We start from the raw sequence: 15,511 nt of genomic DNA on the forward strand, positions 1-15,511 counted from the left end.
CACGTTTTTTTAATGTAATGCATAAATGGTAATCTTCTAAAGCTTTTAATAAAACAAATATTTTAAAGTACAATCTAAATGGAGTGATTAAGGTAGGAAGTAATATTTTGAAAAGTTAGAGGTTTGAGTCTCACGAACCTATTATCGAAGTTAAAACTTATAAAATTACATGGACTTATGCCAATTCAAATATCAATAGATAAAATAACCATTACTATTATGAAGAAGAAGCTGGGTGGCAGGGCGGTAGATAGGCCGATGAGGCTCTTTGAAGCTTTAGAATTATTACAAACTAATGGTTCTAAGTCCATCTCAGTTGCCAGTGTTCGAGCCTATGGGGTTTTGCATTATTTTTGTTAAAAATTTTCTAGCCTTTAAAGATACCTGTGTGTGTATATGTATTATTAAATTATAAAAATGAATACTATATTATAAAATATACTACATACAAATTTCTTACAAAATTTTTGGATCCACCGCGGGTGCTGGTTGAATCTCCTCCCTTCTGAATACAAAAAGAAAAAAAAAAAGGGTATAAATCACACCATCGAAAGGAGTAATTTTAATTTAACCTGATACAAATATCAAAATTAAAGATTAAATTTGTAAAAAGGAAAAAAGAAAAAAAAAAAGAAGAAACAAACGGAAGAAGGTTATTACTTTTCAAACAGAGCGGAAGAGTGAATGAAACGGTGCGTCTCGACGATCATCGTGACTAATCGGCAACTTCCCCACTGACCGTCGAATTCGCTTTCTTCCATCGTCGGTCGTCGCAGATCTGAGTCCCCCCTCTCTCTGCGTTTGCAATTCTACTCTCTCACCACCAGATTCACCAACTTTGGCGTCGGGATCAATCAGGACAGTCGATTTCAAGGACTGCACGGTAAAAATGGTGCTGATATCGGTCGTTCGGGATTATGTTAACAAGATGTTGCAGGACATCTCCGGCATGAAGGTTCTCATCCTCGATTCTCAGACGGTACGCACCGTCATATCCATTTCACCCCTTCAATTTTTCTTTCTGACTGGTATCGAGGAGAAATAAAAAGAAGTTGGGAAATTTTTGTTCCGGTGGGGGTGGGGAGGAGGGCAATTTGATTTCTATTTCTTGGATACTGTTGTAGGCAAAAAAGAAGTGGATAACGTGTATTATAGAATTTTTTTAGCTACATTACAGAGCATACTCTGCTGAATTACCTCGTACAATTTGTGTATACGATTGTGGAGCTGGAGGGGCAATGTGATCCAAAAGAAAGATATGTTCAATTCTTATATCATTCATAGTTCAGGTTATCGGTTATGATCAAGTAATGTGAATTGAAATGAGCTATTAGAATATGTTAAAATAATGGTTACCACCTATTTAGGATTTAAAATTTTTTTATTTCATTGGAAACCAAATATGGTAGGTTAAGTGGATTAGTCGAGATGTTGTGAGGCTCAAACACGGATATATAAATTTTTTTTTTTTTAATGGAATATTGATTCTTAGTTCTGATGGAAAAAGGTATTTGCCATTGACAGAAAAGAGTTACAGTGGCATTATCTGTGAGCTGCAGGGTTTATAGATAGGCAATGCATAAGTTCCTTTATGCCAAACTTCGCCTTTCCTGAGTCCTGATGTATAATGTTTAGTATGGTGGTTGAATAAATATGTCGTCATATAATGTAAAATGGGCGACATGGTAACATATCTTGCAATATTGCGACCTCCTCTATGATATAGATTGGGGAAGGGAGTAATGGGTGTTCATGTTGACAATGCAACATTTACATCATAATGATCAATTTTTATTGTTGCTATTTTGGTTTCAGGTTAGTGTTGTTAGTGTGGTGTACTCACAGTCGGAACTTCTTCAAAAAGAAGTATTTTTGGTCGAATTGGTTGATACCATTTCTAAGTCCAGAGAATCCATGTATCATCTTAAAGCAGTTTGCTTTCTCAGGCCCACACCAGAGAATATACAGCTTCTGCGTCGCCAGCTGGCTAATCCTAGATTTGGGGAGTATCACCTCTGTGAGTTCTTCATATCTTTCATGGATTTTTGACTTGTGTAAGTAACTTTGGGACTTCATAATAATCTGCTATTGATACGTTGATCATTCTTCTGTATATCTGAATTACAGTTTTCTCCAACATTTTGAAGGAAACTCAGATACATTTACTAGCTGATTCAGATGAGCAGGATGTTGTTCAGCAAGTTGTGGTAATTTTTCTTCTACAGAAATCATAGAGAACATTTTTATCCTTTTTTTCTTCAAATAAATAAATTTCTCGGTGATTCTCTCAAAATTAATGTTATAAAGAAATCTTATATGTTAATTAAGTCAGTCAGGGAAGAACCATTCTGGCTGTCTCTACCTCCTTTATCACTGCGGTCATTTAGGGGCCGGTGATTCGGGCTGTTTCCCGCTTGATGATACATTGAGTTCATTAGTTGAATAGCATCCTGGAATCATGGTCCTTCCCCTTTTCTATACTATGTCAAAATATGTGGCAAGTTGATCAATGGTATAAAACTTATTTTATGCGCCATTGATCCTGTTCATTAGCCTTAGAGTTAAACTCCGTTCTCTTCTCATTCTGTTCATCATCTGATATAGTCTGTAAGATGGATTGTATCCACATGTTAGCATGAATTTTTATATCGCAAATAATTGTTGAATGGATCATGCAGGAGTTTTACGGGGACTTTGTTGCCATTGATCCTTATCATTTCACCTTAAATATGTCATCAAACCATGTATACATGATCCCAGCAGTTGTGGATCCTCCAAGTTTGCAACATTTCTGTGACCGAACTGTAGATGGCATTGCAGCACTTTTTTTGGCCTTAAAACAAAGACCTGTTATTCGATTTCAGAGGACTTCTGATGTTGCCAAGAGGATAGCACAAGAAGCATCAGTATGTAAATTCTTATAATTACCAGTTGTAGTTTGTCACTTTAAATGGTCAGTTAACTCTTTTACATTCAACTCCAGAACTGGTGTCATGACTTTAGATTCGTTCATCTTAGGCTTTATTATAACAAGTTAAGGGTCATAATCTCTAATTTTTATCCTTTCTGATGTACCAGAAACTTATGTATCAGCAAGAAAGTGGTTTGTTTGATTTTCGAAGAATGGAAGTTTCCCCTCTGTTGCTGGTAATTGATAGGAGGGATGACCCTTTGACTCCCCTGCTGAATCAATGGACCTATCAGGTATTGGGATCACAAAATTTACTTTTTGCTTTGTGGTTACTATGTGTTCCTGTTGGTTATTTATAGTTATGTTTTCTAGGCAATGGTTCATGAATTGCTAGGTATTCAAGACAACAAAGTGGACTTGAAAAGCATTGGGAAGTTTTCAAAGGATCAACAGGTATAAAGTTCACACTTCCACTCTGCTCTAGTATATATTTTCAATTAGATATGCAAACTTAATTCAAAAGGCTCTTTGGGATCATACAGGAGGTCGTGCTATCGTCAGAGCAAGATTCGTTTTATAAAGCTAACATGTATGATAATTTTGGAGATATTGGGATGAATATCAAGAAGTTGGTGGATGATTTCCAGCAAATTGCCAAAAGTAACCAGAACATACAGACAATAGGTTTGTATGAAATATAGTGAAATTATCTTTATTGGTGGGGGATAAACGATGGGGATTAAATTAAGTGACCAAATTATCTTTAATGCTTTGTTTTCTGCAGAAGACATGGCCAAATTTGTTGATAATTATCCAGAGTACAGAAAAATGCATGGTAATGTTTCAAAACATGTGACGTTGGTAACAGAAATGAGTAAAATAGTTGAGGAGCGAAAGCTTATGATAGTTTCACAGACAGAACAGGAATTGGCTTGCAATGGTGGGCAAGTGGCTGCTTTTGAGGTTATAATATTTTCTTCACCCCGTGTCCTTTGTGAACATGCAATATTTTCTTTTTCTTATATGACTACATTTAAAATCTTGAAATTATCCCATCTTCATTTTTTCTTGAACATCCATTTAGTGGTTTTCTTAGCACGATGCTGAGGACTGTAATCTGGTTCTGCTATTATGCTAAGACTAAGAGGGAAGGATAAGAGAGTTAAAAGACCGCACTGAATTGATTTATTTATTTTTTTGTCTATATTACAAGAATAGACTACATAAAGTTTTGATGTAGTTATGATGATTAAAACAAAATTTATTAAATGTTAGATGTTTCTGGTTCTTGATTTCATAGTTCTAACATCTCTGCCAGCACTTCTGCTTCTTATGTGCCCACGAGTTATCTATAAAAATTTTGACCATCCAACATTAGCTTGGAACTATTGATAACTATGAGAACGTTAATTGATAAGATTTAGTTGTTACTTTCAGCATGACCACCTCTGCTCTTGTATTTTTCAGGCTGTTACAAATCTTTTAAACGATGAGAGTATTTCTGATATAGACCGTCTGCGCCTAGTAATGTTGTATGCCTTACGATATGAGAAGGAGAGCCCCGTCCAACTGATGCAGCTTTTCAATAAATTGGCTTCTTGTTCTGCCAAATATAAAACAGGGGTAATGTGTACATTTAAGCATCATTTTTAGCTAGGTGTTAATTCTTTTGGATGAGAGTCTTTTTCTTTAATGAGTGTCCTCTTGAAGGGCTGCTTCTGTGTGTGCCCTTCTTGTTCTTCTTTTCATTTTTCTCAATGGAAGTGTAAGTTTTTGAGCATGTTAAACTATTTTATGGGCCTCAAGGGGTAACTGATTGACAAGGGTTTGAGGTCTCTTAGTCATACTAGCCTAGAGGTCTCAAGTTCGAACCTTTCAGTGAGCTTAACATAAAAAATCCTTGATGTCTCCTAGGTCCGGGCCTTGGGGCGGGTGTGGGTGCCCCTGGGTATAGGGGAGCAAAGCATCATTTTCAGCTAGGTGTTAATTCTTTTGGATTAGTCTTTTTCTTTAATGGGCGTCTTCTTGCAAGGCTATTTTTTTGTGTGCCCTTCTTGTTCTTATTTTCATTTTTCTCCATGAAAGCGCGGTTTCTCATATAAAAAAACATTTAAACATCATTTTTATTAATTTTTCAAACTTCTACTTCTCTATTTAAAGCTTTTGACTATTTTATCGGCCCTAAGGGGTAGCCTGATCGGCTAGAGCTTGGGGTCTCTTAGTCATACTAGTCTAGGGTTCTTTAGTTCGAATCTTTCGGTGAACTTTAATACCAAAAATTCTTGATGTCTCCGAGGTCCGGGTCTTGGGGCGGGTGTGGGTGCCCCTAGGTGCAAGGGAGCAAAGCCCAGACTCCCATTTAACAAAAAGAGAAAAAAAACTATTTTATGGGTATTATTCATAGACTCTGCATCCATGATATCCATCTTTCTCCTAGGATTTGAAAAGATTTGTTTCTTCATCGTTTTTTTTGGTTAGGGACTAGTCGTTCTTTGGCAGACTGTTATAGCAATGTAGTTCAAACTTCTATGTTATATTTAGTGGTTTAGACTTCAATTATCTTGATGTGCTCAACAACATGATATGGCAGCTTGTTCAGTTTCTTTTAAAACAAGCTGGTATTGATAAGCGAACAGGCGATCTTTATGGGAATCGAGATCTTTTGAATATTGCTCGTAACATGGCCCGTGGATTAAAGGTATGCTGGAAACTTATATAAAAGAAATTCAAATTTTCTTCTAGTTTGGAGTTTAGGGTGCTTATATATTGTTCTCTCTTTACTTCTGCTCCAGGGGGTTGAGAATGTGTACACTCAGCATCAACCTCTTGTGGTCCAAACCATGGAAAGTATAACTAAGGGAAGATTGAGAGATGTAGACTACCCGTTTGTGGGGAATCACTTTCAGCAAGGAAGGTTTGTTGCTAGTGTGTGTCTCAGTGTCTCCTTTTTTCATATGTGGAACCACTGCTATTAAGAAGTAAAAAGCCTCTAAAATTGTGATTTTATTTTAGCTTCAAAGATATTGGGACTATGGACGTTTCATTTGTTGCATTTGTTATTTGTCAAATTGTATTGATCTTTCATTTTGTTGTTATGTTTGAATATTGATGGTTCTGATGCCTATAGCATATAGTAACTTGTTATGAACAATGATTTTTTATGAGGCGAATATTCAAAAAGGCATATTTGCATACAATCTTAAAGTATTCTTTACAAGAAAATTTGATATGCTGCTTTTGAAATTGTTTCTTTCACCAAAAAAGATATGCCGCTTTTGAAATCGACCATTTTAGTGGTTTTCTTTTGTGTATATATATATATTTTAAATTTAAAAACAATAGTATGTTTTATTTTTTAGAAAGAAACTTGAGTTAAAATTTATGAATTTAACTTGGCTACTCCGTTATGAAGCAGGCCACAAGAAGTTATCATTTTTATTGTAGGTGGGACAACATATGAGGAGTCGCGTGCTGTTGCTTTACAAAACGCAGCTACTTCTGGCACACGTTTTATACTGGGTGGTTCTGTGGTTCTAAATTCTAAGAGGTAAGCAATATTGGTTATTTGATTTCATGATATTGGCAATTTCCTAAATGAATTCAAGATGGGAAACGTGTTAATATTTTATTTTATTTATTTTTTACCAAGGGATATTGTCACACTCTGTTTCTGTGTCTACATGACTAGATTTATGTCTACTCATGGTTATAAATCTTATTGATATAATTTAATAATTGTTCCTATCTGATAAGTTAGATGAGGTGATTGCAAGAGGTAATTAGTGGAAATTCCTACAAGTAGTAACTCCCAAGTCACAAATCTCCAACCACTCGAAAAAAGGAACAAGGACAAGGCAGAAGAAATCTCCCATCACACAAGTTTTATTAGTTTCCATATTGGAAACCTACTATATAATCCCTTTGCAAACACTTTGAGCAAGTCGTTATTGTCATGATTTCCCCATTTGGTTGCAGGTTTTTGAAGGACTTGGAAGAAGCTCAGCGGATATCTCGTTCGACCGCAACTGTGATATGAATGAAGCTCAACAGCCACCCTGCAAAGTAACAACTTTCCTTTATGGGAGATTTCCATTTGGTTGCAGCCAGCCACCACATGATTTGCAGAGAATAGAAGGAAGAGCGGGTTACAGGAACGTAGTTTGCTAATAGAACCCCGAGAGCCGCCTGGCCTCAGTCTCATCGATGTCGTTATTTGTTACCAATCTGCACAAGTGGTAGCAAGTCAGTTAAGTTTGTAGCTCAAATGTCCCATCTGTCGCATACATATAGATAAAGCTGTCATTCTTTTTGTATATTTGGAAACATGAAACTGAAACTCATGCCAGATGTAGTACTACTTCTCCTTAAGAGTTTTGCAGTATAAGAAAAGCCAATGTACTCTTCCACACCACACCCCAGACCAGTTGGTAAAAATAATTGATATGTTTAGCATTTAGACATGTAGATTATGGAATGTTAGCTAATACATTTTTGTTACTCATAATCCGAGTTGTATTATTTCTCTGGTTTTCTCCATTGCCACTTCTTTTTCTCCTGTTCTTTGTTGGAACTGAAGAACTCTTGTTGTAATGGAAATAAAATTTCTTTCAGCATGTTAGTTGTTAGGTGTCTTTGCTTGAACAAGAGATGGACACGTTTAGAAGTTGTTTCTATTTCTGGAGATTTGGAGCGGTAGAACGAGGAGAGTTTTCTTTTGTGTTTATTGAACTTTTTCCAAAATTTATATTATTAAATTAATAAATAAATTAACTTAAATAAAAGCCTAAGTATATATTATATTAGTGGAATTATGATTTTTTTTTTGGTTGACAATAAATATCGAATTAACCGAATGGATAATAAGTGTTTTTTAGTTATGAGAATGGTTTTTTAAAATAATATTCCAAATAAAAAAGAAGAATTTTGAACTTAAATAAATTAAAGTACAAGAAAGTTATTATTATTAAAGTTTAAATTAACCAAAATATCTATTTTAATTCGTAAATTTTTAAAATTTTGATTTTATGATAGACGTTAAGAAAACTATTTTAGTCTTTAGCTTTGAAAGTATATGTAATAAGTCATATTTTTAAATATTTAGAATAAAATAGAATATTCTTGAAATTTATAAAATTGAACCATATTATTATTATTATTCCTTTTTTTTGAACAAAATCCTGTTATAGAGAAAAATAAAATACATGATTTTTGTTAGTTAAAAGTTTAAAACCATTAATTAAAGGAGGTTGGTCTGTCAAAATTTATAAATAATTTCCTTTTGGACCCCACGTCCGTAGGTAGGTGACAACTCCGATCCTACTTTGTCTTACTCAATGATGACGTGGAATTACAAATAATTCCATGCAGCCACGTCACACGTTGGCGGCTTGCCTCGTAACGCCGTTGCAAATAAAGCGAAGAGGCCGTCAAACTCTAAGCCTCGGAGTCGAAGGTTGACAAGAACGGCAAGGCAACGTTTTCCCACCCTCACCGCAGGTGACAGACAGCCCCTCGGCGCCCTCCTCATCTCCTGTGGGACCCGGGGGTAGCCGTCAATCAACGGCTGAAAACGCTACTGTGCTCATCGATTTCTCACCGACTCCGTCGCTTTAGTCGGTTCATTTCATTTCATTTTACTTCGTGGAACACGTTTCCGACTGCCGAAGCAATTTCCGATTTCCTTATCGCTTCGTCGTACTCTGGTACCATCAGCTGATATTTCCTCCGCCGATTGAAATCTCCTCTGCAGGTTCCAATGGATAATCTATCTCTTTATCTTCTTCTTTTTCTGTATAATGTTTGTTGTACTTTGTTTCCTTGTATTTCTCTCCTCTATTCGATTTAGTTTTGGTGTTTATGGTTGTTATTTGCTGTGTGATTGGAGTTTTAGGGTTTAACACCTGTGTAGACTTTTGAAATTTGGATGTGATTATCCTGTGTGCGCGGGCAGGCAATTATCCTTTAAGTTTCAGTTCTTGTGAAGTGTAACTTGAAGCATCTTTGTCTCTGAGGTGGATTGTTCCATTAGTTGGCACTAGCAGTAATTGGATTCTTCTTTTGTCATGTTTGAACTTGTGGAGTTCATGCTGTATAAGATTGCTAGCTTTCGTGTAATCTTGTTGAGGAATTCATCTCTTTATTGACTTGATGGTCATATGCAATGTCGAAACGCGCTTTTTCTCACAGAGGTTTGTATCACTTCTGATTGTTACTAAAAATGTCATATGCATGCTAATCTGTGAGGGACGATTGCATTTGCTGTTCACTAACGACTGTCTTAAGTGATCGATTACCTTGATCATATTATGAACTGAACATATTAATTTACTTTCCTCGGGAATCTTCTAAGTCTGCCCAACCACTGCATTCCTTATAGGTGAGGAGGACCATACTGGTTTAGAAGTGGAGGGGAAATAGTGATCGGAAGAACTCTATACTGATTAAATATATGCATTTTGGGAGTTGATATTACTTCAAAACATGTGTCAGTGTAGCCTGTGAGTCTAACAAATTTATATTAGTTTCCTCTCCACTGTTTTTTTTTCTCTTCTCATCCTAGGCGTCTTTTTCGTTCTCTTAAGTATGAGGCCTCAATGGCTGCTCATTCCTGATGTTTATTCAGAACATTTTGACTTAATAGGTCTCGAGTATATTGTTTTGTGGGGTTCTTCAATCCTTAGACTTCTGTATCTTCATTCTTAGAAGTTAGAAGTTCAATATCTTTTTTTCATAGACGTGCTAAACTCTCAAGATAATTTGTTCCACGCGAATCTGTATTTTTTTTACCCCGCAAGGGCTTTATAGAAGAATGAGACATTGCAAGGTTGATTTATTAGTTGGTTTTGATCGAGCATATTACCATTTAACCAGATTTTTTCAAGAGTTTTGCTTGATGGGATGGAGGATGTTCTTCTACTCTCTGTTTATTCTCCTCAATGTGGTTGAATCCTCCAGTAGATCAGGGAAAATGTGGTTACTAAACCAGAGTTCCGAAGCAACATCTGACTTCAGCTGGACAATACTCAGTGCTGGTGTATTTGTCCTTGTCGCAGTTGTTCTTTCCGTGTATCTCATCATTGAGCATTTAGCTTATTATAATCAACCAGAGGTTTGTTGCATTCCTTCACTTGATTGGAACTCAAAGGACTAGTTATATTATCTTTCTTGAAGCTTTTGTTACTTATTTGAACTCTTCTACTTTGCTGCTTGGATGGGAAGAGATGCCTATGTCCAATCATACTTATTGTTAAAGCATCGTGTTAGCCTTGGTGGATTTTGTTTTGATGTCTAATTATGTATCTGGTATTAGTTTAGATGATTATCTATGATTACTCTCACACGAAAAATGTTAACTGTGGTTACATAGATGTCTAACAAAATATCAAGTGTGTAGAGTGAAGCTAGTTAGTAGTTGGAGTTTTACTCTGTTGATTTCTTAGTGTGGGCTGTATGTCAACTTGTGCATTTTCCCACTTTTGCTTATTTTGGGAGATTATACTACCACACTTCTTTATTTCTATTGACACCATGTAGATTGACAGGGTATCTTCCCTTATTTCAGGAACAGAAGTTTCTGATTGGTATTATATTGATGGTTCCTGTTTACTCTCTAGAATCGGTGAGAGAAATACTACTTTCCCTATTCTTTTCATTATTCATTCTTTTTTATTTTATTTTAGTTGCTCGTATATGGTTGGGAATCTTTATTTATGGTGTCTTGAACACATAGCGTCCCATTCCTAGTTTTTTTTTTTTTTTTGACAAAGTCCCATTCCTAGTTAAAATAGGGCTTAAAAAATTCTGCAGGTTTGTTTATTTTAAGTAACATGCTTTCCTTGTGGTGGCGTTATTAAGTGACCCATTCTTGTGTGTCCCAAGAGATATATTTTTTCAGGTTCAAATTTGAAGATAAATGTCATTTTGTCCTGGAGTATACTTTAAAGAACCCAATGGGCAACTGAAAATTAAGCAACTCTTACCCAAAAAAAAAAAAGCCAACCTAACAAAAACCCAAACTTTAATAATCTAACTTAGAGCTTAAGATATTAAACACAACAATGAGCAAAACTGAAAATTAAACAACTCTTACAAAGACACCAACCGAACCAACCCACCACCCAATCTTTAATAATCTAACCCAGACTTAAAGATGTTAAACACAAGACAAAATCCAAGGAAGGCATTCTAATTGGTCTCCCACAGCAGTTGCTTCATGTGCAAAAAGGATTTTGAATCTCAACGTCATCGTTCTTGCCAGTTTACTACACAGTTTTGGGACTTAGTTTCCAGTCTTCCCTTAAAACACGAACAGACTCCCTATGGATATCTTTCATGGCATTCTTTTGGAAGAGACAAGATGATTTTGTGGTTGAATTTCATTAGAGCTCTCTTTGTGCCAATTCAGTGTGTTTTTCTTTTGTAATTTCATTTATCTGACGAAGTTCGTTTCTTATTATTTTTAAAAAGAGGTTCTGTCTTATGTGGATATGAGAAAAGTTTCTGAATGCATTTAATTTGTATTTGGCGTATTTCTACATTTTGTGCCGCTAATTTATTTATTTATTTAATTTTTTGGCTTCAGTTCCTGTCGTTGTTAAATTCAGATGGCGCCTTCAACTGTGAAGTGATACGGGACTGCTATGAGGCTTTTGCATTATATTGCTTTGAAAGATACCTGATTGCTTGCTTGGGTACGTTATTAGTATTATTGCAGTGATGTTTGTAGGAGTATATTGGTTTTTTTGTTGTCTTGGTGCAGGTTGTCCAAACATTTTTGTAGCTATGACTTTTCCTCTGTTAATTATATTGCTTTGAAGTCAACTCCATCTTCCTCTCAGAATAAAAAGGATGATTATAATTTAATGAAGATAAAAATGTTAATATTTCCTTCTCTCTTTCCCTGCTTGTTATATGTCCAAGTTTGTAAATCAGCAGAAATAGCAGTCCGTGATATTCCTCAATTGGAAGTTGACGTTCTCACCCACCTCCTGGGGGGGGGGGATTCTGCTGAGCACCCTCTTCTTTGTTGCATGTGTTAGTTGTATGCATGTTTTATGAGATGCTAAAATGTTTTGATGAGTGATTAATTCATCTTACAAGCTTCGTTTAATGCCCTCAAATTATGGTGAAAATTTAACAATTTTTATATGGTTGAAAGGTGGTGAGAAACGAACAGTTGAATTCATGGAAAGTGAGACTGTTGTTGACTCTAGCACACCTCTTTTGAAGGAAAAATATGCATATGGGGTTGTAGAACATCCTTTTCCCTTAAATTGCTTCATAAGGGATTGGTATCTTGGCTCTGACTTCTATCATGCGGTGAAAATTGGTATTGTTCAATATGTATGTGATCATCTTTTTGCTCTTTCTTTCTTTTGAAGTAAGTATTATTTTGTCAAATTCATTTCATGATTTTGGTTCTTGCTTAACGTCTCAGATGATATTGAAGATGATATGTGCGCTCCTAGCTATGATTTTGGAAAGTTTCGGGGTTTATGGAGAAGGAAAGTTTGACGGGAGATATGGGTATGTGTCGAAATTTATTTGTGTGGATCTTTTAGAATTTTTAACATCACAGGTACCCTATGACGTTGGTTGTCTATAATATTGACAAAAGTAGTCAAACCTCTCTGCAGGGTTTAGGTGTTAGAGCTTTTAAGTTCTAACATACTTTTGCTGGTCTTTGTTATTTTATTTTGACCTGTCTTTCTTATATTCTTACAGTTATCCCTACTTGGCGGTTGTACTTAATTTTAGTCAATCGTGGGCCCTATATTGCCTTCTCCAATTCTATTCCGTCACGAAGGACAAACTGGAACCAATTAAACCATTGGCAAAGTTTCTTGTTTTCAAGTCAATCGTTTTCCTCACTTGGTGGCAAGGTGTTGCCGTTGCCTTTCTTTTCTCAATAGGAGCTTTTAAAGGGTCCTTGGCTCTGGAGCTGAAGACACGTATACAAGATTACCTAATATGTATTGAGGTAAGCTGAGACTACATTTCTTTACCTTTTGATTCATTTATGATTTATCTTACAGTAGTGCCTAGAACTTTTTTACAAGCCAAAACGCCAAACCTTTCATTCAAAAAGGCACCAACTAGGCCGAAACAGCCCAAGGGATAAAAGGGACAAGACCTCTCTTTCCAAGAAAATGAGGGGTTACGGCTCACCAATCTAAATTGATGGGCAAGTTCCAAAAGTGCTTGTGTTGAGCACTCCAATTAGCCGCGAACCATTCAAGGTCACAAAAATAATAAAAGGAATTAGACTTAGCCACATAATAGCTTTGGAAGCGTTAGACCACAACATTTTGGCTTTTTTCTATAAACCACCACCAGATAGCACTTCTGAAAGCCATCCTTAAAGTTGGATACGTCTGCACCATTGAGATAGAAGTGCTTATAGGCATCTCTTTTCATTGAGATGATTGATTAGTTCAAACTTTGCAATCTGTTCTTGGGATGGTTGAGATGTCATCAAAGTTAAAACTTATGTCCAAGTGTTGTATGGGCATTGGCTAAAAATTGATTGGGATGTTTGGATGTTATTTTCTGTTGGTACAATTGTGTAGATTGAGGTGGCTTCGGTAAGTTGGTTCTATTGCAGAAGTGTGAACCATCTCTGTTTTCAAGGGGAAGATGGTAACCTTTTTAAGGGTTGTTTGAGAACTTTTTTTTTAAAAAATAATAGCTCTCTGTTTTTTAGGACAAATTCTGTAAAAACACGTTTGAATGCCTGCTTAATATATGCATAACAGCCCCATGTTTTGACCATCTGGATCATTACCATTATATGTATGGGGGAGCTTTTTGAAAGATATCAAACAATAAGACTTTTACAAGGCAATTACAAGGGACGGCAGGATGAGTACTTCAAGTTTGGTCAAATTATTCTTTGCAACTGTGACATGGAATTTTTTCTTGGTTGTTATTCCTTATGGCCAGATGGCTGACACTCCCCATGTGGTCTGAAATTAAACGAGTTTGATTGTTAAGAGTGTCAAATCTCTCATTGTATTATATTGTGAAAACTTTTTTTTTGTTCTCTGCCATCCTTTTGTAAGTTTGAATTTCATTTGCGGATCCTCGCAAGGGTTATAAATTAAAATTATTGCATCTCATTCAGATGGGAATTGCCGCTGTTGCACATCTTTATGCTTTCCCAGCAGTACCTTATAAACGTGGAGAAAGATGTGTTCGCAATGTTGCTGTGCTGACTGACTATGCATCGCTAGGAGCACCACCTGATCCAGAGGAAGTTAGAGACTGCGAACGGAGAACTAAAATACGCTTGGGTCAAAACTTTGGTCGCCATGACGAGAGAGAGAAGCGTTTGAATTTTCCCCAGAGTGTTCGAGATGTTGTTATTGGAAGTGGTGAAATTGTAAGACCCCTTATTCTTTCAATCCTCTTCTAATTTATTTCTGGGTATTGAGAACTGACAAGTCCGTGATTCGTTCCCCCATCAGATTGTTGATGACATGAGGTATACAGTCACACACGTGGTAGAACCAGTGGAGAGGGGGATTGCAAAACTTAACAAAACAATCCATCGGATTTCTGAAAATGTTAAACGGCACGAAGAGCGGCGGAAGAGTGCCAAGGATGACAGTCATCTGGTTCCTTTGAATTCCTGGTCAAGAGATTTTCCTGAACTCGAAGAAAATCTTACTCAAGGCAGCTTAAGTGACAGTGGAATATCCAACGGTAAGAGACAGCATTCCCAATCTAAAGCCGCAGCTTCTCGTATTAGAACCGGCTGATAACATGGCATCTGTGTATTAGGAATGTAAATCACGAAAACTCAAATGTTGGCATGATTATTAACCATGCTGATATATACTTAGCTTAGAAATGTGAATGGTGGGACGTTAACTGGCATAAAGTTCTGGTCCCCATGTAGAGAGCTAACCCATAACCAAAACTCGTGAAATTAGCCAATTAGGTACAAACAAAGGAAACAGAAGGGGAATCCACAGTGGTTTTGGATTTATCTTCTGTTGGAATGATCTGGTGACTTTGAGGTTTGAGCCATCACTTAAAAAGAATGAAAAAACTCCACTCTTTCCACTGAACAATTGTTTGGAGGGGATGTAAATGGCTGCCAAATGTCCCTCATGTGTAACTCTACGTTTACTGTATTTTTTATCGACTTATGAACAGGAAACTTACCACAAATACGATCTTCTCTCTCTCTCTCGCGTTCTCTGATTTATTTTTCTGTCGTCTTTGGATTATATAAATGCAATTGATATAAAGTTGGGCAACACTGAAATGATTAGTAGGTTGTAGGTACGAATCTTATATTTAAAACAATGGAGTATTGGTGACTTTACGGTTTTTTTTACTCGTTATATGGTCGTACGATTAGTTTAAACTTTAAAGAACAATGCTTTATTGAATATTTTGATAAATATGGAAAACAAGGGAGAGTGATTATTATTAATTGTCATGAAGTGGAGAAAAATTAACAAATACACTCGTCACATGATTATTGATGCATTGAAGAGAGCCATATAATTAGAAAAAGTCAAATGCATTTTAATATTGAACTATTCTGTTAGTCATAATTTTCCCAGTAAACAAATCTACATTCAAAATAGT

General features: G+C 36.1%; 2 protein-coding genes across 4 annotated transcripts; both read left to right on the forward strand.

Annotated features, from left to right (window-relative positions):
* Positions 1 to 640: 640 nt before the first annotated feature.
* On the forward strand, positions 641 to 7,447 carry VPS45 (vacuolar protein sorting 45). The gene is made up of 13 exons (XM_022285820.2): positions 641 to 979; positions 1,816 to 2,017; positions 2,128 to 2,207; positions 2,679 to 2,906; positions 3,079 to 3,204; positions 3,284 to 3,364; positions 3,454 to 3,595; positions 3,696 to 3,874; positions 4,379 to 4,534; positions 5,502 to 5,609; positions 5,704 to 5,825; positions 6,327 to 6,458; positions 6,887 to 7,447. The coding sequence occupies exons 1-13, from the start codon at positions 890 to 892 to the stop codon at positions 6,945 to 6,947; spliced, it is 1,707 nt and encodes a 568-aa protein (XP_022141512.1). The 5' UTR covers positions 641 to 889; the 3' UTR covers positions 6,948 to 7,447.
* A 919-nt stretch (positions 7,448 to 8,366) lies between these two features.
* On the forward strand, positions 8,367 to 15,103 carry LOC111011856 (organic solute transporter ostalpha protein (DUF300)). 3 transcript variants are annotated; one of them, XM_088123292.1, is made up of 10 exons: positions 8,367 to 8,660; positions 9,288 to 9,408; positions 9,782 to 10,019; positions 10,473 to 10,529; positions 11,493 to 11,601; positions 12,069 to 12,253; positions 12,348 to 12,436; positions 12,635 to 12,890; positions 14,034 to 14,291; positions 14,377 to 15,103. In XM_088123292.1, exons 2-10 carry the CDS (start codon positions 9,392 to 9,394, stop codon positions 14,668 to 14,670), a joined length of 1,503 nt encoding a protein of 500 aa, XP_087979418.1. In that variant the 5' UTR covers positions 8,367 to 8,660; positions 9,288 to 9,391; the 3' UTR covers positions 14,671 to 15,103. The 3 variants fall into 3 exon arrangements, with proteins under 3 accessions (XP_087979418.1, XP_022141472.1, XP_087979417.1); XM_022285780.2 differs by lacking the exon at positions 9,288 to 9,408 and having other exon boundaries at positions 8,368 to 8,660; XM_088123291.1 differs by lacking the exons at positions 8,367 to 8,660; positions 9,288 to 9,408 and adding an exon at positions 8,682 to 9,099.
* The last annotated feature ends 408 nt before the right edge of the window (positions 15,104 to 15,511 follow it).

The sequence above is a fragment of the Momordica charantia genome (assembly GCF_013281855.1).
Source record: "Momordica charantia cultivar OHB3-1 chromosome 4 unlocalized genomic scaffold, Mcharantia_2.0 BLBB01000004.1, whole genome shotgun sequence".
In the NCBI taxonomy this organism is placed as follows: Eukaryota; Viridiplantae; Streptophyta; class Magnoliopsida; order Cucurbitales; family Cucurbitaceae; genus Momordica; species Momordica charantia.